The sequence below is a fragment of the Rousettus aegyptiacus genome, unplaced genomic scaffold, assembly GCF_014176215.1.
Source record: "Rousettus aegyptiacus isolate mRouAeg1 unplaced genomic scaffold, mRouAeg1.p scaffold_m13_p_1, whole genome shotgun sequence".
NCBI lineage: Eukaryota > Metazoa > Chordata > Mammalia > Chiroptera > Pteropodidae > Rousettus > Rousettus aegyptiacus.
This window is the reverse complement of record NW_023416284.1, coordinates 16,830,346-16,852,556: the sequence shown is the minus strand read 5'-3', so window position 1 is coordinate 16,852,556 and position 22,211 is coordinate 16,830,346. Positions and strand designations below refer to the sequence as shown.

The 22,211-nt window shown below is 56.9% G+C and overlaps 2 protein-coding genes across 8 annotated transcripts; one reads left to right on the top strand and one right to left on the bottom strand.

The window, feature by feature from the left end:
* The first annotated feature begins 273 nt into the window (after positions 1-273).
* MAP3K6 (mitogen-activated protein kinase kinase kinase 6) lies at positions 274-11,568 on the top strand. Of its 2 annotated transcripts, none has more exons than XM_016132129.2 (29): positions 274-1,019; positions 2,356-2,495; positions 2,581-2,604; positions 2,872-3,062; positions 3,171-3,339; positions 3,705-3,811; positions 4,168-4,338; positions 4,425-4,537; positions 4,906-5,065; positions 5,272-5,434; positions 5,531-5,623; positions 5,728-5,777; positions 5,864-5,959; positions 6,088-6,178; positions 6,259-6,392; positions 6,762-6,889; positions 7,118-7,254; positions 7,575-7,680; positions 8,135-8,292; positions 8,395-8,587; positions 8,694-8,832; positions 9,134-9,293; positions 9,438-9,614; positions 9,893-9,998; positions 10,260-10,428; positions 10,516-10,628; positions 10,718-10,791; positions 10,994-11,070; positions 11,276-11,568. In XM_016132129.2, exons 1-29 carry the CDS (start codon positions 677-679, stop codon positions 11,352-11,354), a joined length of 3,861 nt encoding a protein of 1,286 aa, XP_015987615.1. In that variant the 5' UTR covers positions 274-676; the 3' UTR covers positions 11,355-11,568. The 2 variants fall into 2 exon arrangements, with proteins under 2 accessions (XP_015987615.1, XP_015987614.1); XM_016132128.2 differs by having other exon boundaries at positions 275-1,019; positions 5,516-5,623.
* Positions 11,569-11,720: 152 nt separating this feature from the next.
* Positions 11,721-20,150, bottom strand: SYTL1 (synaptotagmin like 1). Of its 6 annotated transcripts, none has more exons than XM_036230497.1 (16): positions 19,855-20,150; positions 19,304-19,382; positions 17,663-17,890; positions 16,557-16,705; positions 16,264-16,336; positions 16,136-16,181; positions 15,622-15,691; positions 15,267-15,367; positions 15,014-15,124; positions 14,603-14,769; positions 14,223-14,319; positions 13,759-13,917; positions 13,356-13,434; positions 13,133-13,232; positions 12,151-12,356; positions 11,721-11,953 (listed from the first exon to the last, which is right to left on the bottom strand). In XM_036230497.1, exons 3-16 carry the CDS (start codon positions 17,851-17,853, stop codon positions 11,814-11,816), a joined length of 1,689 nt encoding a protein of 562 aa, XP_036086390.1. In that variant the 5' UTR covers positions 17,854-17,890; positions 19,304-19,382; positions 19,855-20,150; the 3' UTR covers positions 11,721-11,813. The 6 variants fall into 6 exon arrangements, with proteins under 6 accessions (XP_036086390.1, XP_015987620.2, XP_015987618.2 ...); XM_016132134.2 differs by having other exon boundaries at positions 19,958-20,150; XM_016132132.2 differs by lacking the exon at positions 19,304-19,382 and having other exon boundaries at positions 19,958-20,149.
* Between the last annotated feature and the right edge of the window lie 2,061 nt (positions 20,151-22,211).

Sequence of the window (22,211 nt, the reverse complement as noted above, 5' to 3'; positions counted from 1 at the left end):
CCCCCATTCCAATCCTTCCCTGTGCGCTTTACCGTGCTCTACACACCCTGATGTGTCTGGAGGTCCATTCACTCAACAGGTCCCTGCAGGACAGAACCTGCAGTTCACGCCTCTTCCCCAACTCCGGCCTGACCACACATCTTATGATGGCGCGCACGGGGGCACAGGATGTTCCAGAAGCAACTGAACTCAGAGGTTCTAACGGGAAAGGAGGGGGAGGAGAGGCCGAGTCCTGGGCCGCTAGGGAGAGGTGCCGCCTCGAGGCTGAGGGTGGAGCTTTCCCGGTCGGCCGGGAAAGGGCTTGGCCTGGCTACAAGTCAGGACAGGAGAGAGCGACGGCGCACGCTCTCCTGCGGAGTCAGCGTGGGCGGCACGGTCGGACCGATTCCCGGGATCTCCCAAGTGACTTTGAGCCACGGATCACTGGATGCCCCAAATTCCCGCGACCCAATTCCCGATTTCAGGTCCTCAGGACCTTTCAAGTTGGAGCCCGGATTTCGTCCTGAACTCCAGATTCCGGGAACGGGACCTCTAAACGGACTTCGGATCTCCGGTTCCTAGGAGATTCCCAGTCCTAACTGGATTACTGATTTAGAGATCCCTGGATCGGTCGTCCCTGGCTCCTGCTCAGCCCTGGGTGCCCAGAGTCGGGCGCTCGAAACCCGAGCGCCCCCGCATGGCGGGGCGGTGCCCGCGGCCCGAAGCCCTAGAGCGCGCAGGCAGCTGCTGGCAGGATCCGCTGGCCGAGGCCCTGAGCCGGGGCCGGTCGATCGCGGCGCCGCACGGCCGCAGCTGCGCCCGAAGCCGGCCGCTCAGCGTGGTCTATGTGCTGACCCGGGAGCCGCAGCCGCGGGTGGAGCGGGAGACGGGAGCCGAGGCAGAGCCTCTGCCCCTCCGCTGCTTGCGCGAGGCCTGCGCGCAGCAGCCTGGGCCACGGCCGCGACCTCAGCTGCGCAGCCTGCCCTTTGGGACATTAGCGCTGGGAGACACAGCAGCCCTGGATTCCTTCTACAATGCGGGTGAGAGCACGCTGGGGGTGGGGTCGAGAGCCGGGGTGGGGCTTAGGGGCGGGGCTTGGCGACTCCAGGGTGGGACTGAGATAGGTGCGAAATCTGGGAGGTTATAAGGTGAGCTAAAGCTGAGGGGCTCGAGGGGGGGGGGTGCCCCTGACGAAAGTGGAATTTAGGGCATCTAGAGCGCGGCCGGACTCAGGCTGGTACTTAGTGGACACAGGCCTGGTACCGGCGTTCAGAGTTGAGATTTAAGCACCCTGGGGTCAGCATAGTGCCTAGGGAGAGGCGCTAAGATTGGCCAGGCCTGGGAGCCGGGCAGTGTGAGGTATTTCAGGAGTGGGGTTGGAGAACTCCACCTCCGGATGATTTTGCATAGAGTTTAAGAGAACGGATTCTGGGAGGTGGAGCTTGGACTAGGAAGGGGACTATACATAGGGGGCTGGAGTTCAGGAGTCCTAGCATACTACTTTCCAGGATCGGGCTGGAGATGCAAAAAGGGGAACGGTGAGACTTGACCGACAAGATTCTGGGAGAGGAAACTAAGGTTATGAGGCCCCAGGAGCCCCGAGGCAATGCGTGGGGCTGGAGGCGGAGCAGGTCCGCTCAGGGGCGGGGCCAAAGGAGGCTATATTCCCGTGTGGGTCACCCCTTCCTTCCACCAACACTGACGTCCAGCCCGCCCCACCCATACTTATTTGTTTATCCAAGAGTCCGGGCACCGTGCTTGCAGGATGTGTACAAAATCGCAGCCTTACAAATGAGAAGGCTGACAGCCCTGGAGAACACAAAGACACACACAGAATCTTACACAGAGTCACAAACTACATTCATGTCAACACATAGGCCCTCACAGATGCTATGGCACATAAAGATTCAGTCACAGTAAATCTACACCTGGACACGGACACACATACAGATACTCACAGGCACACATACAGCACAGCACATCTACTCACTGCTGGTGCCAGCCCTTTTTCAAGAGATGGGGTTTAGGACCCAGGGAAGGGAACTTATGTGTTTGCCCAACTCTTACCTCTCAAATGGCCTAGAATAGACTCTGGGCTGGGCACAGCCTCTTCTCCTCTGTACTCAGTGCCCACAGGCTCTGAACAGTGGGATGAGGGTCCGAGCCCATTGAGCTCAACTTCTCTCCTGAAACACCACAGATACTAGTTGTGTGTGAGCGCCAGAGGGACCCTCAAAAGGGGAAATTGAGGCCAGGAGCAAAATTGGGTTCTGCTGGAGTCACACAGGAAGGCAGGAGGAGCCAGGATGGATCCCCAGCCTCCTTCTCCACCAAGCTGGGCTTGAGGGCTCAGGGCCTCCACTTGTGTACCCGCAGATGTGGTGGTGCTGGAGGTGAGCAACTCCCTGGCACAGCCCTCCCTGTTCTACCACCTTGGTGTACGTGAGAGCTTCAGCATGACAAACAATGTGCTTCTCTGCTCCCAGGCCGACCTCCCTGACCTGCAGGCCCTGCGGGTAGGTGGCCAAGTGGTTGGTGGGGACAGACACAGGACAGGGGTAGGGCATAACCAGAATACCAGTATTTGTCTGTTCCCTGCAGGAGGACATTTTCCAGAAGAACTCAGTGAGCAGAATCCAGCCCACACTCCAATGTGCCTTTGACCTCCCTTATGACCCCTGACCCCCTGCTACTTTTCTTGGCCTCCTCCCTAATACCTTCCTAATACCCCCTGACAGCTGTGTGATCCTGTGCTCTCAATTGCCTCCCTTGCTGAAGTGTGCCCCTTCTCTGCTATTCCAACTCCACTGGTGCTCACCTCTGACCCGCTCCCTGGTCCTCTCTAACCTGCTGACTTCTGACCTCTACTGATTCCTGCCTCCCTCCCACCAGGATTGTGTTGGCAGCTACACGCTGATCCCCTATGTGGTGACAGCCACTGGTCGGGTGCTGTGTGGTGATGCAGGCCTCCTGAGGGGCCTGGCTGATGGGCTAGTCCAGGCTGGAGTGGGCACTGAGGCCCTGCTCACACCCCTGGTGGGCCGGCTTGCCCGCCTACTGGAGGCCATGCCCACGGACTCTTGGTAAGAGAGACTTGGAGAGAGGGTGCACTAGGAGGAGGAGGCTGGAGAGGGTGGGGCTGGGCCCCACCATACCTTCTCCCTCCCTCCCTCCCCTGTTTTGGGCATCAGTGGCTACTTCCGGGAGACCATTCGGCAGGACATCCGGCAAGCCAGGGAGCGGTTCAGCGGGCAGCAGCTGCGGCAGGAGCTGGCTCGCTTGCAGCGGAGACTGGATAACATGGAGCTGCTGAGCCCTGACATCATCATGAACCTGCTGCTCTCCTACCGAGATGTGCAGGTGTGCTTCAAGAGGCAGTCAGGCTCCGAGAGGCAGTCAGGGTATAGCATTCAGTGTCAAGACAAACCCAAGGTCCGCTCCTGGCTGTGCCACTCAAATTATCTGACATCTCTGAGCCTCGGTTTTTAATGCGGATGATCATGTCACGGTCTCCCAATTATGAGGTCAGTGCACACAGCGGGTTCTCCGTGTAAGGTGTGGTGTCTGCACTACCTGCTATGTGAGAAAGATGTACAGAAGATGGCGGTGGGGCAGGTGGAGTGATGGGTGGGAGGGGACCCCGGCTCAAGATTTTCCTCAGAGTCTGGGGGCCAATTAGACTCAACAGAGGCCATCATGTGAGTGTGTGCTGTTCCCTCATGCAGGACTACTCGGCCATCATTGAACTGGTAGAGACACTGCAGGCCTTGCCCACCTGTGATGTGGCCGAGCAGCACAACGTCCGCTTCCACTACACATTTGCTCTCAACCGGTGAGAGGCAGAGCAAGGCTCGGGATGTAACCACATGGGAACATGGGTCCCAGCTGTGCGAGGTCATTGCTGTCTGGGATCAGTGCTGTTCAGGGAATTTGCTGATCACACTGATGTCAGATGGTCCTGTTGTTCTGTTACTGCTGCCGGGGTGGTAGTGGTAGTGGTGGTGGTACTGCCCTGGAGAGGTCACAGCTACCCAAGGTCACTTTTTCTCAGTTATTGCAGCTAGGAATCACTTCCTACTGTCAGGCCCCTGAAAAGGTCCCTCCTCTTCAGCATCTGGGGGTTTCTAGACAGAGTGGGGCAGGGCCATCAGGTAGATCCCAAGCCCATTTTTCTTTCCTGTCCCCTAGGAGGAACAGGCCTGGGGACCGGGAAAAGGCACTGGCTGTGCTGCTGCCACTGGTACAGTGCGAGGGCCCTGTGGCACCTGACCTATATTGCATGTGTGGCCGCATCTACAAAGACATGTTCTTCAGCTCTGGCTTCCAGGATGCCGAGTACCGGGAGCAGGCCTATCATTGGTAAAGGGCACAAGCAAGTGGGCAGTGGGCTGCGGGGTGGGACCGTGCCATCAGTCTAGCCCTGCATCCCTCCACCTGCCTCCCAGGTATCGGAAGGCTTTTGATGTCGAGCCCAGCCTCCACTCGGGCATCAATGCTGCTGTGCTCCTCATTGCTGCTGGGCAGTGCTTTGAAGATTCTGATGAGCTCCAGCTCATTGGTGAGCCTCAATTCTGCACCACTGTCTCCCCAACAGGGGCTCAGGGCAGGGAGTGGGAATATTGGGCTGGGGCTAGGACTGAGATCCCGTTTAGGACCTATTCTGCCTGAAACACACCTGGATCCTCATACCTGTCTTGGGCCTTCATGAGCCCTTAAGCCCATGACTGATCCTAAGCTCACACCTGTGTTCCTTCCACACACACTTGTTCCCAAACCCTTTCCTGTGCCTACTCCCGCCTGAGATCATGCCATACTTACATTTTCACCCATACCTGTGTTCCTGCCCATATGAATACTGTGGCCCACACGTGGGCTTTGCCCCCGTCTGCAACCACACTCACTAGGACCCATGCCCCTCTCTCCCAGGCATGAAGCTGGGCTGCCTACTGGCCCGAAAAGGCTGTGTGGAGAAGATGCAGTATTACTGGGATGTAGGCTTCTACCTGGGAGCTCAGATCCTTGTTAATGACCCTACCCAGGTGGTGCTGGCTGCAGAGCAGCTGTACAAGCTCAATGCCCCCATATGGTAGGTGGCCCCCTCTGCACTCTTGGCCTGACTTGAGCAGTCAGCTCCTGCACCTCTGTTCACTGGCACCCTAGCCAGAGCCCTGAGTTAATGACCTGGCCCTTTGAGACCAGTGCCCATGACACCCAATGCCCACATTCAGTCTACTCTCCCTGGCAGCAATAGCTGGTGCCTGGACTGAGTTGAGGACAAGGCTGTGCTTGCAGGTACCTGGTGTCTGTGATGGAAACCTTCCTGCTGTACCAGCACTTCAGACCCATGTCAGAGTCCCTTGACGGACCCCCACGCCGAGCCCACTTTTGGCTTCACTTCTTGCTACAGTCCTGCCAGCTGCTCAAAATGGCCAGTCCCCAAGGAGACCAGTGCTTGGTGAGGCTCTTGGGAATGGGGGGCCTGGGAGAGGGCAGGCCCCCTCTGCCATACTCCCCCACACCTCCTTGTCATCTGTAGGTGCTGATCCTGGAGATGAACCAAGTGCTGCTGCCTGCGAGGCTGGAGATTCAGGGCATGAACCCAGGGAAGATAGTGACCTTGAGCCTGCTGGAGCCTGAGACCCAGGTGAAGTTACCACTAAGCACCCTTTCTCTCAAGTCTTTCTTCCACCCCCAGACCTTCCTCCTGCTCCTGGGCACCTCCCCACCTCTGACTCTTTCTTCTCATAGGACGTTCCCTCCCGGTGGACCTACTCAGTCACCTCCATCTGTGGTGTCAGGTGAGGGGCTAGGCCTGGAGTGATCCAGGGCGGGGTGGCGCTGTTGGCCCACATGGCACTCACTTGGGCTCTTCTTCCCTTACTAGCCCCTCCAAGCAGGACGAGCGCTGCTGCTTCCTCTACACACATTCCCCGGCTCAGGATGTCCAGCTGTGCTTCCCCAGCGTAGGGCACTGCCAGTGGTGCGCACAGCCTCTCGGGGGTCGGGATGCTCGAGGGAGTAAAGAAAGGAAGGGTGCTCTCGACATAAGATGGAGACAGTTTGCGCCCGAGGTGCCCCTCCCGCCGACCTGACCTCCCCTACTCTCAGGTTCTGCGGTTTGATCCAGGCCTTGGTGACGAATCCGGATTCCAAAGAGGCGCCCGCCGAAGAGGCGGAGGGCGTGGGTGAGGTGCTAGAGGTGAGGCAGGGCAGCTGGGAGTTCAGGGATGGGAAAGGGCTGAGGGCCCTGCTGAATCCCCATCTCACCGGCTTCCGCAGTTTGATTACGAGTACACGGAGACAGGTGAGAGGCTGGTGCTGGGCAAGGGCACGTACGGGGTCGTGTACGCAGGCCGCGACCGGCACACGCGGGTACGCATCGCCATCAAGGAAATCCCGGAACCCGACAGCAGGTGCAGAGCTCAGGGCGCGTGGGCGGGACCGAGGGCCCAGGTGGGCGGGTCAAGTGAGCAGTACCAAGAGTTGCGAGGTTCGTGTGGGCGGGGCGGTAAACAGGGAACCGCTGATGCCTTAGTGGTCGGGCCCGAGTGGGTGGGCTCACGGACTCGAGAATCCCAGTCCAGTGGGGCCAGGCCTGTGGACAGAAAGTCCGGAATCAGGCAGACGTACTATGGTCTAGAGGGTCCTGTGGGTTGGGTGATAAGGTAAGAAAGGTCGAAAGGGGGCTTGTGGGTGGGGCAGATCCTGGGGGTGTGGCCTGACTGGTGCTGGAGTTAGGTGAGCTTCTCTACCCAAATCTAGCCTATTCTCTTCCTACCCAGGTTCTCTCAGCACCTGCATGAAGAGATTGCCCTGCACAAACGCCTGCGCCACAAGAACATCGTGCGCTATCTGGGCTCAGCCAGCCAGGGTGGCTTCCTCAAGATCTTCATGGAGGAAGTGCCTGGAGGTACCTGCCCTGCTGGGATGGGAATGGAACTAGAGGTGTGGAGTGTGGGGTTGGAGACAGGCAGGGGTGGAGAACCCTTGGGAATAAAGAACCTCAGCGTGTGTGGGTGGTGTAGCCTTGAATTAACTGATGCAGTGCAGTTGGGTGATGGAGTCTGGGTCATGGCATGGGTGTGCCTGGGCAGAGAGCTGTGGGCGGCAGTGATGACCTCAGACTCCCCCTGCCCAGGCAGCTTGTCCTCCTTACTGCGGTCAGTGTGGGGACCCCTGCAGGACAATGAAAGCACCATCAGTTTCTATACCCGCCAGATTCTGCAGGGACTCAGCTACTTGCATGACAACCGAATTGTGCATCGCGACATCAAGGCAAGCCCTGTAACTGGCCCATCCTGACTTGCTTGTAGGGGAGAAGGAGGAGATATGGCCCCAGACAAAGGCTGAGAGTTTAGAATTAGTGGGAAGACCCTTTGCAAAGGGTGGGGAATTCATCAAAAATGTTTCCTAGAAGAGAGAAGTTCCGATCTGAAGCCAAACATGCTGCCAGCTCCCAGAGAGGTGTAATGGGATGGCAGAGGGAGGAGGTCGATAGAGGCAGAGTCAGGCTGGGATTCTTAGGAAATGGGATCCTGGGGTAAGGTCCAGTTTTCTCATTGGGAGCCCAGCCTCTGAGCTCAATGTCTACTCAGGGGGACAATGTGCTGATCAACACCTTCAGCGGGCTGCTTAAGATTTCTGACTTTGGCACCTCCAAGCGGCTGGCAGGCATCACACCTTGCACTGAGACCTTCACAGGTAACAGGGTGTGAGGTGGTGTGTGAGGATCTTGACCTGGGGCCGTAGAACTCTGGCGGGCTTTCAGGGAATGGTACTTCTCCTGGGCATTGAGTTAGAGTCCTAATGGGGGCTAGAACCAGGACAGGTGATTGAGCCAGTGGTCAGGTGATGGAATCTAGAGCTTGGATAGCTGATGATGTTAAGTTTAATAGCTGAAATAGAGCCCGAAAGTGCTGATGAGGGCCAGAGTAGATGAGGTAATCCAGTACATATGATGGAACCTCCTGTGGGTGATGTAGTCCATGAATGAGATAGAGCCTGAGCGAGGAAACAATGACCAGGGTAGGTGATGGGAACTGTTTTGGATGATAGAGTTTAGGGCAGGTGCAGAGAACCAGAGGATGAGAGAGCCTCTGCCATCCCTGCATCGATAAAGCCTACATGAGCATTATTGCTACTGCTCCTATCCTAGGGACCCTACAGTATATGGCTCCAGAAATAATTGACCAGGGCCCAAGAGGGTATGGGAAGGCAGCTGACATCTGGTCATTGGGCTGCACTGTAATCGAGATGGCCACAGGTCGCCCACCCTTCCACGAGCTAGGGAGCCCGCAGGCTGCCATGTTTCAGGTGAGACCCCTCAGGGCCTGGCTCATGAGGTGGAGTGGGGACAGACTGAGCCTTGAACACCTCTAAACTTGACCCTTGCTTACCCTCCTTACCCTCTCCCAGGTGGGCATGTACAAGGTGCACCCACCAATGCCCAGTTCTCTGTCAGCTGAGGCCCAAGCCTTCCTCCTACGAACTTTTGAGCCAGACCCCCACCTTCGAGCCAGTGCTCAAGCACTGCTGGGGGACCCCTTCCTGCAACCTGGGAAGAGGAGCCGAAGTCCTGGGTCCCCACGACATGCTCCACGGCACTCAGGTACTTTGCAGATAGAGGGAGTGAGCACACTGAAGTGAGGGCAAAGGAGCCGTGGGGCTGAGCGGGCTGAAGGGGGCCCAAACTGACAGTCTCGTCTTTCCCTCAGATGCCGCTTCAGCTAGCCCTACTCCTTCAGCTGACTCAACCACCCAGTCTCAGACATTCCCACGCCCTCAGGCACCCTCTCAGCATCCACCCAGTCCCCCGAAGCGCTGCCTCAGTTATGGGGACACCAGCCAGCTCCGGTGAGAGCCCAGGGTCCTGGGGTGGGTTCACTTCATCTGGTTTTGTCCTTGTACTCCCTTCAGAGAAAGCCCTCCTTGGAGATCTGGGCACCTTGACCACTTGCAAGAATGGCATTTGGTGCCTACCTCCCAAATACTCTTACTTGTATTTAGAGTGTCCCCTCAGTGCTGGGCTTATCTTTTTTATCCCTGTGAGGCAAGCATGAAAGCCAGGGATAGAGCCAGGATTCAAACTCTAGGGAGAGGGTGGCTGGTTGGTATTGCTGTCCGCCCTCCATTGGCTGCTCCCTATTGCACGCAGGGTGCCTGAGGAGCCTGGGGCAGAGGAGCCCACATCCCCCGAGGAGAGCTCGGGGCTGAGCCTGCTACACCAAGAGAGCAAGCGTCGGGCCATGTTGGCCGGAGTGCTGAAGCAGGAGCTGCCCACCCTGGTGGAAAATCTGTACCTGGAGCAGGAACAGGTGGGTGGCCTGCCCCAGCACCCCCTGGTGGTCGAGTACGGGCGGGACTCCTACTGGCCTCCTCCACAACCCCAGCCCCCAACCAGCATCTCTTGGCTCAGGTGAGAATACCCACCTGTTGACGACCCGTCTCTTCCTTCTCAGGGTTCCCATGTGGGCAGGAATCATGTGGAACAGCTACTGCTCTGCCTCGGGGTGCACATCCACACTCCCAATCGCAAGCAGCTGGCCAAGGAGCTGCGGGCCCTGCAAGGGCAGATACGGGCCCAGGGCCTCGAGCCCGCACTTCTGCACGGACTACTCTTTGCATTCCCCGATGCGGTAAGGGAGCTTTCTCATTGTTGGGGCTTCCAAAGAAGAGGTAATGAGCTCCTTGTACTTGTGCTTGAGAATGTGCAAAGACTTGATATTGAAAGACTCCATGTCTTCTCTGTGAAGATAGAGCCATCAGGGAAGGGATATCTGCCCAGCCCCTCCTTTGATCGCCAAGCCCACCCACCTGCTTGCCAAAGGCAGGAGACTTTCCAGGCCTTCCCAAGTCAAGCCCCACATCTGTTTGAAGCTTAGCAGCCTCAGCAGCGTCCATCGTCCCTCTCCAGGTGAAGCAGATCCTCCACAGGCGCCAAATCCGCCCACACTGGATGTTTGTACTGGACTCGCTGCTCAACCGAGCAGTGCGGGCAGCCCTGGCAGTGCTGGGTCCAGGTAGGCCAGGGAGTCAAACCTGCGTGTGTCCGAGGGTGTGGCCCTTGGGGGCCTATTGAACACAAATGAAGCCAGCAAAGGGCATGGTCTCCAGGCTAGGCCAGGGCGGGAAGGAGCCTGTTAGAAGGGCAAAACCAAACCAACATCTCCCAGACTGACACTGCCTGACCAGTGCACAGAACCCCAGGCCCTCGGCTGGTATGTGGGGGTCCTGAATGGGTGTTCTGGCTCTGTCTGAGCTCACTTCACGCAAATTGGTAGATGCAGAGAAGGATATAGTTCCACCGAGGTTAGAGGAATTGAGTAAAGAGGAGTCCCAGCCAAAGCAGCAGGAGAGCCCAGTCCAGCAGAGCCTGCTCCCAAGAGATCCTGAACAGGCCCCGCAACTTCTGATGGTGCAGTTGAGCCTCTTGCGCACGGAGACTGAGAGGTAAGACTCCTGGGATCCATCCACAGCCTTTGTGCCAGCTTCACCCCCAATCTCCCTCTATTTTACTTGCCCTCTGCCCTCTAACAGGCTTCGAGATGTCCTGGTTGAAAAAGAACGGGAGTGCCAGGCTCTGGTGCAACAAGCTCTACAGCGGATGAATGATGAGGCCAAGACCTGTGCCTTGGCCTCAGAACCCCCAGGTGAGCGGAACCTGGCTGGAGGACACCAATGGTAAGACAGGTTCTGGCAGGAGGCACCCCCTGCATTCCATTTGATTTCTCCTTGATAGCTGCTGGTGCAGTGGACCAGGGCCTGGTGCAGTGGCTACAGGAACTGAATGTGGATTCAGGCACCATCCAAACGGTGAGGGGAAGAGTGCTGGCTATCCCTAAACCCCACCATTTACCTTGTCATACAGAGAATCTTAATGTTGGATGACTACTTAGTATACCCCATAGAAAGGGGTGTGATCGGCCCTAGCATGTTGGTAGAATAGAAGTAGCCCCTGGGTCTCTGGATACATCTTTGATTTTCTGTTTCTGTGTGTGGGTCTGTCCACAACCAGTTGCTGAGCCATAGCTTCACCCTCCATGCCCTACTGACCTGTGCCACTAGAGATGACCTCATTTACACCCGCGTCAGGTATGTCCTGGGCCCTCCTGTGATGACCCATGCATATAGCCTCATGGTGGCCATACCCTGATCCCCAGCTATAGGCCTGCCTAGGTTTCTCTGAAAACTACAGTGACACCAGGTTCCCTTGGGGATAGAGGGGGCATCAGACAGACAGTGGATACCAGAGAGAGCTCAGCTTCTGGCTGAGCCACACTGAGCTTACTGTCCCCAGGAGAGGGATGGTATGCCGCATCTGGAGAGCCATCTTGGCACAGCGAGCAGGATCCATGGCCGCTACCCCAGACCCCTAGGAGGCTGAATGAGGGGATCAGAGGAAGGAGGCCAAACCCAAAGATGGATGAATGAAGAAGATACAGCAACTTCTGACATACCTATCCCAGGACCCAGGGGCCACTAAAGGAGGCCAGGTGGGTGGGGGCCCGGGCAAACCAACCACAAAGATGCCTCAAGCTCACTGAGTACCTTTAGGCAAAGACTATTAAACAGAACACTTTTGTACGCTTGGGCCTTGGCAACTTCTGAAGTATGGGGGGAGGTGTGTGGGACCATCTCTTTAATGTCTGAGTCTGAAGTGCCTTCCCCTGGCTCCCTTCAGCTTCCCTGGTTCTTTCCTGCCATCACCCCCATCCTCCCTACCCTAAGCAGACATCAGCCCCTTTTTACCCTTAGAATAGACTTTATTGACTTTGGCCAAGGGCAGACCCTGAGATGGGGATCCAGAGAGGGGTTTGGTAAGGCCTGTCAGGCAGCTATGTCCTAGGGACCAGGTTGGTTCTGAGGGGCAGAAGGCCATCCACCCACTCGCATGGTCGCTCTAGGAGTGTCTGCCACAGGTGCCTCTCCTCCGGTGTAGAATCCATCCAGGGCACTTGGAGCCCATAGCTGCTCCCTGGGCAGGAGTGGAGGGCATGGTCAGGTTGGACACCCCAGGTCCCAAGGAACACCTGCCTGGCCCCAGATTATGCACTGACATCTCCACTTCTCAGTGGACACCAAAGCTCACAAAAGGGCAGAGAAGTGTCCAAGGCCACACATTGAGCCCCTGCCTCCCAGCATCGGTTCCCCCCAGGGCCCTGCCCTGCTCACCGGTGCCCAAGCTGAGCCGTGTGCCCCCCAGCTGGTGGCTGGCCAGGGCCCCATGGTCCCAGAGGGAGAGCTCAGCACAGGCCTGGCGCAGGTCAGCAGGCTCGAAGCCATCATAAACCATGGTGTGGTTGAATACAGGGCTCAGGCTCTTTCGTACCACCCTTGTCCTTTGGCGGCTGGCCCGGCTGTCATCAGGTAGCACAAAGCTGTGGAGAAGGTGGGCTGGTAACAAGGGGCCACCCCCTCACACTCCCCAGAACCAACTAATAACTGACTCCTACCTGTACTCTCTCACAATGTCCATGTCCTCTGGCCCCTGCCTGAGGCCTGGCCTCAAACTCTCCTACCCTGGGACTTTTACATCTGCCTCCTTTCAGATCTCCTGCCTTTAAAAGTTACAACTCCTATTTACAGGACCCCAGAGTAATGTCTCTGAAAGGCAGTTCTGCTACTCCCCACTCAATGACCTTCTTCAGCTCCTTGTTGTCCCCAGAAGTAGTTTCCAAACTTTAAAGCCTTAGAGCCCTTTCTGCAAGATATTGCTCAGAAGGGCAAAACCTAAGAGAAAAACAATGTCTTTGGTTGAAGCAGAGCTGGGAACTCAGAACCTGATTGGACTACCTCCATGTCACTCTCTGAAAGTGGGACAGCACCTAGAGATACCAGAAGAGCCCCGCCCCCCCTTACTTTGAAAACCACTAAACTGCAAGCCCCACAGCTTGGCCTTCCAGGTCTTCCATGGAAGGGCCGCTGTGACCTCCCATGTCTCAGCCTCAGCTCTCCAACGAATTCTATAGGTGCCACTCTGAAATGTAACACCTCAAAAGTGTCCTCAATTCTGTCGACTGCAGGCCTTGCCTCAAGTGGTCTGTCCCCTTCACCCCTATTCACTGGTCAAAATTCATACTGGGGAATCAAGGGTGGGTGTTTAGAAGGGGTTTGTCAGAGGTGGGAAGCTCCACTTCAGGCGAATGCCCCTCACCATTGTATGTAAGTATCCAGGGGTCCTGAACGACGAGGCACGAGGTCATGAGCTTCCTTCACCCAGAAGTGAATCTCCCCGCTCGGGGGCAGTCCTGCGCCTGCGGAGAGGCTTGGTTCAGGCCCCGCCCACAGACAGAGTCCCGTCCCCACATCCTTGTGAGATAGAAGTCCCCAGCCTCCTAGGGCCCGTCCAATTTGGCCTCTTGGGGGCGGTCACTCACCCTCGGAGCCTGCGGGGACGTACTTGAGAGACAGAGAGAGCTGCCCGCGGCTGGGAAGGTCATCTGGAGAAGGCGGGACCTGTGAGAGGAGAGCTGTCAGGGGACAGGGGCAAACTCTAAGGGAAAGGAACCACAAGGGGGTGGAGTCTCCAGACACCGTTGGGGCATGGTTAGCGGGAGGTTGGGGTCTGTGGGGTGAGGTTTCAAGAGAAAGGCCCGGGGAATACAAGTACCCCCATGAAACCAGCCATCTGGGGCCAGATTTTTGCACCTGGTCGTAGGATTGAAAGGCCAAAGAGAGGCTCTGCCAAAGGAAGGTCTGAGGGGGGCTGGGGGAAGGCCCAGTGGGGTGAAGGAGGACGAACTGTGTCGCGGGTCCCTCTACGCAGGCCAGCTGCCTCACCCGGGGCTGGAGGGGGAGCCAGATGGCCCCGGAGTTCCACTCCCACGTATCCAGTGGCACTTCGACTTCTCCCAGAAAGATGTTGCGACCCAGGCTTTCGTGGTGCCACACAGACAGGCTCAGCACGCGGCCCCGGAGCTCGGCCTGCGGGACGGAGTACTGGGGACAGGAGGTGCGCTTTAATGGAGCACCGCTGTCGGCCTCGGCTTCAGCGTTGCGGGAGTGTTGACTGGGGCTTGTCCTATCACACTCCTTGCAGGATGGAATCCTGGGGAGCCCCGAAGGGGATTAACGGGGGTCTGGGCTAGCGCCGTGCCCACCGCTAGACTCCCTGTCATTCCTCCGGCAGAACGGAGGACCAGAACAACAGTAAAGACGATACTATGGCTACCCCTGCCACCCGGCTCCCAGAGGAAGGGACGTTGGTTTTATGAGTGGCGGGCCGCCGGTCGTTGCAGCCTCACCCGGAGAGTCTCGTTGAAGACCGGGTTCAGATTCCGTTTCTTCACTGCCGTCTTACGCTTGCTCTGCTTATCCGGGAAGAGGTAGCTTTTGACGTAGCTGCGGCGGGGGTTGGGGGTGGGGGGAAGGACAGGAGATAAAGAGGGGACCCTTCCGGCGCCTCCTCCCCAGCCCTAGGGCTTCCCTAGCCACAGCCCGAAACACAGCTTCCCGTGCCGGGCCTCGTACAACGCTTTACAGGTGTCATCTCGCTCAACCCACGCCTCCCAGGAACCCTGCGACTCGAGCATTTTGAAGATGAAACTGAGGCTAAGACAAGTGGTGGGGCTGGGCGGTGAAAGCTGCTCTCAGGAGACCCCGCCCGCCTGGGTGGGGCACTCACGGGTCGGAGCGGCGGCGCCGCGCCGCAGCCAGGTTCTGGCACTGAATCACGTGCACGCGCAGCTCGGCGGCATCCAGCTCGTAGCGCAACGCGAAGTGCACGGAGCCGCGCACCTGCACGGCGCCCGCCTCTGCCTCCCCCGACAGGCTCATCTGGCTGCCGCTCAGCTGCAGGCGTGGCGGGGGCGGAGGGAGGGAGGTAAGGGTGGGGTGTAGGCTCACATCGGGGCCGGGGAGCGCAGAGGGAGCATGGGGGGCAAAGGGAGCTGACGAGGTAAAAGGCACTGCGAGGTAGCTTGCCTGGGGGCTGGAGTGTCAAGTTCAGGGGCGAGGGTGGGGTCAGGCAGGGGCTACGGGTCAGGATATGAGGAGGGGAGGCGGCCGGCACCCTGCGCGCTTTCCTCTCCCTCACCGTGGAGTTGAGGCTGGATACCGAGGAGCTGCTGCTGAGCATGCGATCGAGTGAGGGGCCGGGACCCGGGGTCTCCTCCCCGTTCTCCAGTATCTCAGACACTGCCTGGATCTGGGGAGGGGGGAAGTGACAGGGGCGTCTCCATTTTCTATTTTCTAGCCCCTTGACGGACCGCGCTCTGTCCTGGACGGCTCGCTCCCAGCCCATAATCCGCTCCGAGTCTTGAGAGTAGCCGCAGGCCGCTCCCGCCTACCTGGACTGGGGACAGCTGCGGCTCCACCTTTTCCCTGGACTGTGGCTCCTCCGGCTCCGGATCCGCCTCCTCGTAGACCTGTGCAAGCCCTGGGTCTGGGGCTGGGGTGGGTCAAAACTTGCTGAGCCAGCAGCCCCTTCCACCTCCCACAAGCAAATTCAGAGGGACTGGTTTACAATCCCCATGACCTGCAGATTCAGACCCCAGTGCTGCCACGGGGTCGTTCACAGAAACCACATGCTTCCCTCACCCCCAACCTGGGGAGGAGGAAGGTCACCACTGGTGGTTGGGGACACTTAGAGTTGCCTCTGATCACAACCTCTCCGTGCTCCCCAACACACACCCTCCCACTTACCTTCCTGGGCTTGGGGCTCCTCAAGATCTGAAGCCTTTGGGGGGACATATGGTGAGGGGAAATCAAGTCCCTGAAAGGAGCAATGGGTAGAGGACACAGTGGGGTCAAAGGTGATAATTGTGTCAAAGGTCAGAGGCTCCAGCTGACTACCCCAGTTTGAGATTTAGCACAGCCCTCAGGGCAGGGTTGGCAACTAGCTGCAGACCAGTTGGGCCTGTACTTGACACTCCTTCCCCGTTTAGCACCCGCCCTGCCAGTCCCCCAGGGTCCCATTGGTAGGGAGCAGTAGTATGTGAGTCCTGGACCTCACCTAGCTCAGTCCCTACTCCTCCAGTGATTGCTGGTTTCAGAGATTCCCTTAGAGGTCCATACTGCCATTTAACAGAAGAGGATGACATAAAGGCCCAGACCAAGGTTTCCTGATTCTCAGGCTGAGGCTCTCCTGCACATCCCACCTCCACCGCAGCGGCACTGTACATTTATTCATTAGTTCATTCGGTCACTCATTACTCACCTCAGCCTCACTGAGCCTCTCCTGGGGGTCCTTTCCTATGGGAAGCCTAGGAGTAGGGAGAGGTGGTTTTCAGGGATCTGACCCGGGTGACTGGTAGGCACTCTCCCCTCCCTGCCACACCTCCTTACCTGGGCTCCATCTCCCCTTCAGTCTCTTTCCCAGCAGTCTCAGGCTCCCTATTGCTGCCTAGAGCCTGGTCCCCTGCATGCAGGTGATAAGTTCTGTGAACTCCTTTCATAGGAAGTCTGGCCCTGGGAAGTGTGACCCACCTCCTGTAGCCCACCAGGGGGGTGGTGCCCACCCAAAGGCACATAGCACCAAGGGCAGCTGGGACTGAAACCCATAGGCTCTCTCCCTGTCAATATATACCCGGTACCCCAGGCTGCACAAGGCCTGCCCTGTTCTGGGGATCTCCTCTCACCCCTGAAGGTCTTCTTCTTGCGGATAGAGGCTCGGACAAGGTCAGAACCAAGGTAGGCATGATGGTGCCGTTGCGCACGTGCTTCCTGGAACCAGTCCCCCGTCAGGATTTTCAGCTGCTCAGGGTCTGCCAGTGAGGCCCGGAGCTTGCTGGTGGATAAGGGAGGCCATAGCTGTCACCACTCACCCAACCAACATTCCTGCTACTCACTCTGTGCCAGGCCCTCTACCTGGGCCCAGGGACACAACAGCACATCAGACTGGATCCCTGCTCTGGAGGAGCACAGGATGGTGGGGAGACCAAGTCCAGAATAGACAAGTATACTATAGTGAGGTAGGTGGCATATGGATGTAAGAAGGGCCAGATTTGCCTGTGGGAATCCAGGAGGGCTTCCCAGAGGAGGCAGCATTTAAATTGCTTCTTAAAGGACAAATTGGCATTCTCTAGGCAGAGAAAGAGAATTATTATTAAAGTGACTACTGTGCATAATCCCTCCTAGTCCTATGAAGTAGGGGTCCTTAGCCCCATTTTACAGTTGAAGAGAATGGTGCTGGGGAGGTCAGGTGAGTTGCCCACGGCTACATAGCTAGGAGGTATCCATCTCTAACCACTACTTGTAAGTCCCTTGCACTTCTGTTATCATGCTCTTCCAGGAAGAAGAAATCGCCTAGAAGTGAAGGGTGGGTGTGTTCAGGGACTGTGGAACAATGGGGTGGCTATGGTAGACTCTGTATGTGTGTCAGGAGTTGGAGTTACTGGTGAAAGATGAGATGGGGGAGGCTGTAAGGGGCCAATCAGAGAGCACTTGTGGACCACACTTTGGAGCTTGCCCCTGACCTGAGGTGCTGAGGAGCCATGAGAGGGTTCAGCAAGGGATGTTAAGTACAGATCTGAGGAGCTCCAGCTGTAGCATGGCAGGTAAGCTGGAGGGGGCAAGCTTGGAGGTGGGAAGGCTGGCAGGGAGCTGATGCAGCCTCCCTGATGAGCTGAGCTGGCCAGGGGGTGAAGGGACCAAAGGGCAAATACAAGAACTACCCAGGTATCTGATAGGCCACATGTTGGTGGGGGCCACCCCAGTCCCCCAGTGCCTGAGGCCCCTTCCTCACCTGACCCGCCCCTCTTCCAGCTGGCGTAGATAGGCATCTCGCTTCAGGACTTCAGCAATGACCTCCTGTTCCTCCTCTGTCAGAAAGCTGAGGTCCAACAATCCACTGGCCTCAGGTTCAGGCTCATGTGCCATTAGGAGGCAAGACGGGGCCCAGAGCCCCTCTTGCGATGGGAGGCCCCTCTGGGGCATCAGCTAGGGCTGTGACCCTCCTGGGCACACATGGATCCTTGGGAGGCAAACCAGGGGTCAAATCAAACCCTGCCCAAATACAGAGCATGTCCTAGAGCCGACTGCCCTTTTTGGCCCAAATAAATGTCAGGTGGTGGGCAGAGTACAGCCCCAGGAAGGCTGAGGTCAAGGTGGCGTGAGATGCACCCATGGACACACGCATACAGTGGCCCATAAATACACTCAGGGACACAGTCAAAGGTGTGTACAGAGACACAAATGCACACATACTGATACATGTAGATACAACTACCCACAATGAGAAGTACACCTGGTCACACATGCACACTGATACCTGTATAAAGACAGGTGCACACACACCCATTCCTCCATGAAGGGCCCTATGTAGTCATAGGCCCAGACCCAGGCCCAAACCAAGAGAGGAAGCTGACAATCTTAAACCCACACACAGGTCTGTGCACTCAAAGGGAGGCAGGATCTTCCAGGTGGGTTCACCTGCACAAGACTTACATCCTGGGACAAAGACATGTCCCTAAAGACCAATCGCACAGACTTTTCCACATACACATTGCGCCCCCTGGACTGTGAGCTCCTTGAAGGTAAGGATAGGGTCTCACCCCCAAAGCCAGTACTTTACACACAACAGATGGTTGGTAAAGTTTGAATAAAGACAGAAATACATCTGCATACACCCAGGAATGTACACAGAGAAATGCATACCCAAACACACAGGCACACACACATATCTGCTCACCCTCATGCCCTGGAACATTTCAAGCTGGGTCCCCTCCTTCTACCCTTCACCTCCACCCTGCCATGGCCCATTTGGCCTTCCTGTCTGAGGCAACCTCCTCCCCAGCCTATACCTCCAACTTCCTCCCCCGTGAGGTAACCACCGCACCCACTCCCACAGGCCTCCAGCTCTGCCCTGTTACCCTGATCCCCAGGGTCCCTTACTGGGGCCACATGGGTCCCCCACTTCCTGCCCCCCTCCCCCTGTCCCGCCCCAGGATCTGGCTGGTGAAGGCTGAGTGCTGGCAAAACAGCTCCGGCTGCTCAGGTACCACAGTGACTCCGGAAGCAAAACATTTGCCCAGCCCTGAGGGGCGTGTGGACGTGGCAAGGGGCCCAGGACTGAGCCAGGGGGAAAGCAGAGCTGTAGCCTGACTCTTTCCTCTCCTCACCGCCCCTCCCATCTCCTCCCATGCCAGAGAACCAGGCAGGGCTGCGATAGGAAGGCAAGTCTTGACTTGTGTCTGCCACCTGTACTCTGTGCACTCCCAGCTGAGTCAGTAACCAAGCCAGAGTGAGCCATTTCCCAGGCTGCCCACCCGCCTCACCCAGGAGCCTGAGGTTCCTGCTCATCTCAGTCGGGCACCCAGTATAGGGCACCCAGTATAGCGCTGTGTGAATGCCTGCATGCTCAACATTAGCGCTAGTTCCCACGCACCTGCTGGGTGTTGCAAACGCACGGTTTGGTGTTCTTCTGCGGCTGGTGTGTGAGCCCAGGGTCGGTCTGGCAGGCATGCCTGCATACAGTGGGTCTATGAGTCTGTATATTTTGTGAGTATGAATATTGTATCACTGTAAATCACCCAACACATGTATGGTGTGTTCAGTGACTTTCTGGGTGACAGCGTTGTGTGCACTGTGTATTTCCTCTTGTGCTATATGTGTGACTGGACCGCGTGTTGTAGTTGCGTACTCTGGTGCCTCAAGGGCCACCAGGTGTGTGTATGTGTGTAAGTGTGGAGATGGGGGGGGGCGGGACGCCCTGCAAAATTGACCCTGCTCTTGTCTTCAGGTCTGCCTGGGGCTGGGCTGTGGGCATCTGAGCCTAGAGTCCCTAGCAGCAACTGCTTTTCTTCAGTCACCTCTCTTTTCCAGAGGCAGAATCAAGTGTCTGATTCGCCCCGTTCTGTTTCAACACTGCGGGACAGCTCCATTGGTCAATATAAGGGCCTGTACATCTGTCTGGCTGTTCCAGTCCCAGGTACATACCTGCCTCCCCGACCCCAAGGTCCCAGACGGTGTTCAGGATAACAGGTGGCAGTGCCTGCCCCTCAGGACACTGGCAGGGGACCCCTGTCCCGAGGTGTGTTACCTGTAGGGGTCCAGGATGGAGGGGACACCTTCGTGGGGTGGCCGAGTTTCAGGGACCAGGAGAAGAGCAGTGAGGAACTCAGGCTGACTCAGCCGCCCGCCTAGCAGAGTAGCTGCCCCACCAGGGGGAGGAAACACCTTCTCGGCAGGGCCGGATGCAAAACCAGGCCTGGAGTTCAGCTCCCCAGGGGTGCGCTTCAGCCTCTGCTTTTAGAAAACCTAGAGCTGATTTGCTGGGTGGGAGATGCCTAGGTCTTGGTCCCACTTCCACTGTGGACCTACTCTGTAAACTGCTGTCACCCCTCAGGGCCTTGGTTGTCCCATCTGTAGAATGGGTAGCAGCTCCACCCTGCCCACTGAGTTGCTGATAGGAACTTGCTTTGAAAGTCAGACAACCCAGAGTAGTTCCTACTCTGCCACTGTGTGACCTTGAGCAAATCTCTTAACCATTCTGAGCTGCAATTTCCTCCTCAGCAAACTGTGGGCAGCAGAGTGCAAAGAGATCATTAAAAGGGAAATGAAAGTGCCGGGCACAAATTGGCATAGGGTGAGTTCCAGGTGTCTCCTCTCCAACATAGTCCCTTTTAATGACCCCTGCTCCTCCATGTCCACGTACACCTCTTGGGAAGTGCAGGTCACTGCAGAGCTGCTTTCTCTGCAGCCCTGGGCCCCATCTGTTTGAGGAAGTCTGGACTCTTCCAGGGCCAAAATGAGGCTCCCACACCCCTCTGTCTCTAGGGAGCCCCTTTGAGCACCCCATTCTTTTCCCAGACTCTGCCTCACCCTGAGAATGGGTTTGGGCCCTAGATTATACTTGCTTCAGGACTGTGAACTGAGGCCACACCCAAGCTTCTGATTCCCCTAAGTCTGCTTCATTCCACTCTGCCCGTCTTGGTAGCCGCCCTTCCTGTCGTCCTCCCAGATCCCCAAGAGGAGATGGGGCAAGGAATGGACTCTAAACTAAACACCCACCTTTTTTCCCTCATCAGAACTTGCTCCTGAATGTTTCTACCACTCTGAGCCTCTACCCTCCAACCTAAAGTCCAGACTTCCCCACTTATTTTTTTGCAAGTCCATCTTATTTTCTGGGTCTCTTTATTCATCTGTTAAACAGGGGTAATAATCTCTCCTTGGATGATTTTCACTACAATTTGATGAGATTTCTGCAGGCCTTCGTAAATATACATATACTTCTGCATGCAATATCCATTGAGTGTCCGCGTGGGAGGGGTTACTGTGATGCCCTTCTCCTCCCTCAAGTCTCCCAAAATGGAGGGAGAGTGGCAAGAGCATCCTTACCAGTTCCCATCCGGGTCTGGCTTCTCCCAAGGATGTTTTTCTAGACCCCAGCCTCCCACCTCTCAGCAGCCCTCACCCCTGGAAGGCATCAAACTCCGTTCCTTACTCTTCTGGCTTCTGAATTTCCCTTCCTCTCTCTGATCCTTATAACTGTGACTCTGACTCTGATGCTTCTGTCCAACTCTTGTGAACAAAACCTGAAGACTAGCTCCTCTCCATCTGAAACCTCTTATCTCCAAGTTTCCATTTCTGTAAATGCCTGCCCCCCCCACGCAGTCCTGGTCCCCTAGGCCTCCTGCTGCTTCTTGCCAGTCACCAGACTGCCCCCACTTCCCTCCAGGTGAGCATTTTCCCACCTGCCCCCTAACTCTCCCCCATCTGCCCCTCCCTCCCATTCCCAGGTGGTCTCAGTCCCTGCCCATCCTCTACTGGAAGCATGTCCTCCCCTTCTCTGGGCCTCCACACTCAGCCCCTCCAGCCCTTTATTGCACAGCTAGCTGTCAGAGGGCCCTGTCAGCACCCCACTTTGTCATTCTTCAGCTTTGGAAGGTTCCAGCAGACAACCAGGGTAACCCTGTGACCCTTTAACGAATCCGCTCCAAACCAGCGCAGCCTCCCTTAGATACTTTCACTGACATAAGTCCCATCATTTTTTAAGAATCTATCCTTGCAGGCTGCCCAAGCCCTGAGCTTGACTCTCAGAACCCCACCTGGCTCAGACCATCCTGGTCTCCTCCTCTCTCAAAGGCTTACTACAGACTGCTTCCTGTCTCTTCAACACCCCAGGCCATCTGTGCTCCTTACTCCTCCACTGCAGAATGCTTTCCCCACCTCTCACGCCTGCTGGGGGTGGGGGGCTGCATGCCTCTGCATTGCAGCTCGTTTCTAGGCAACTCCCCACGCTCAAGAGGTCCCAGATCTGGGTTAAAAATATGGCTCTGCCACATGGGCCCCGT

Excerpts from the sequence above, each read along its gene's own strand:
- SYTL1 (XM_036230497.1), bottom strand. The coding sequence starts at position 17,853 with ATGCCCCAGAGGGGCCTCCCATCGCAAGAGGGGCTCTGGGCCCCGTCT. Across the intron at positions 14,770-15,013 it reads TATCCAGCCTCAACTCCACG|CTGAGCGGCAGCCAGATGAG; the intron begins GTGAGGGAGAGG and ends CCACGCCTGCAG. Across the intron at positions 13,918-14,222 it reads TCTTCAACGAGACTCTCCGG|TACTCCGTCCCGCAGGCCGA; the intron begins GTGAGGCTGCAA and ends TCCTGTCCCCAG.
- MAP3K6 (XM_016132128.2), top strand. The coding sequence starts at position 677 with ATGGCGGGGCGGTGCCCGCGGCCCGAAGCCCTAGAGCGCGCAGGCAGC. Across the intron at positions 3,812-4,167 it reads TACACATTTGCTCTCAACCG|GAGGAACAGGCCTGGGGACC; the intron begins GTGAGAGGCAGA and ends CCTGTCCCCTAG. Across the intron at positions 7,255-7,574 it reads TTGTGCATCGCGACATCAAG|GGGGACAATGTGCTGATCAA; the intron begins GCAAGCCCTGTA and ends ATGTCTACTCAG.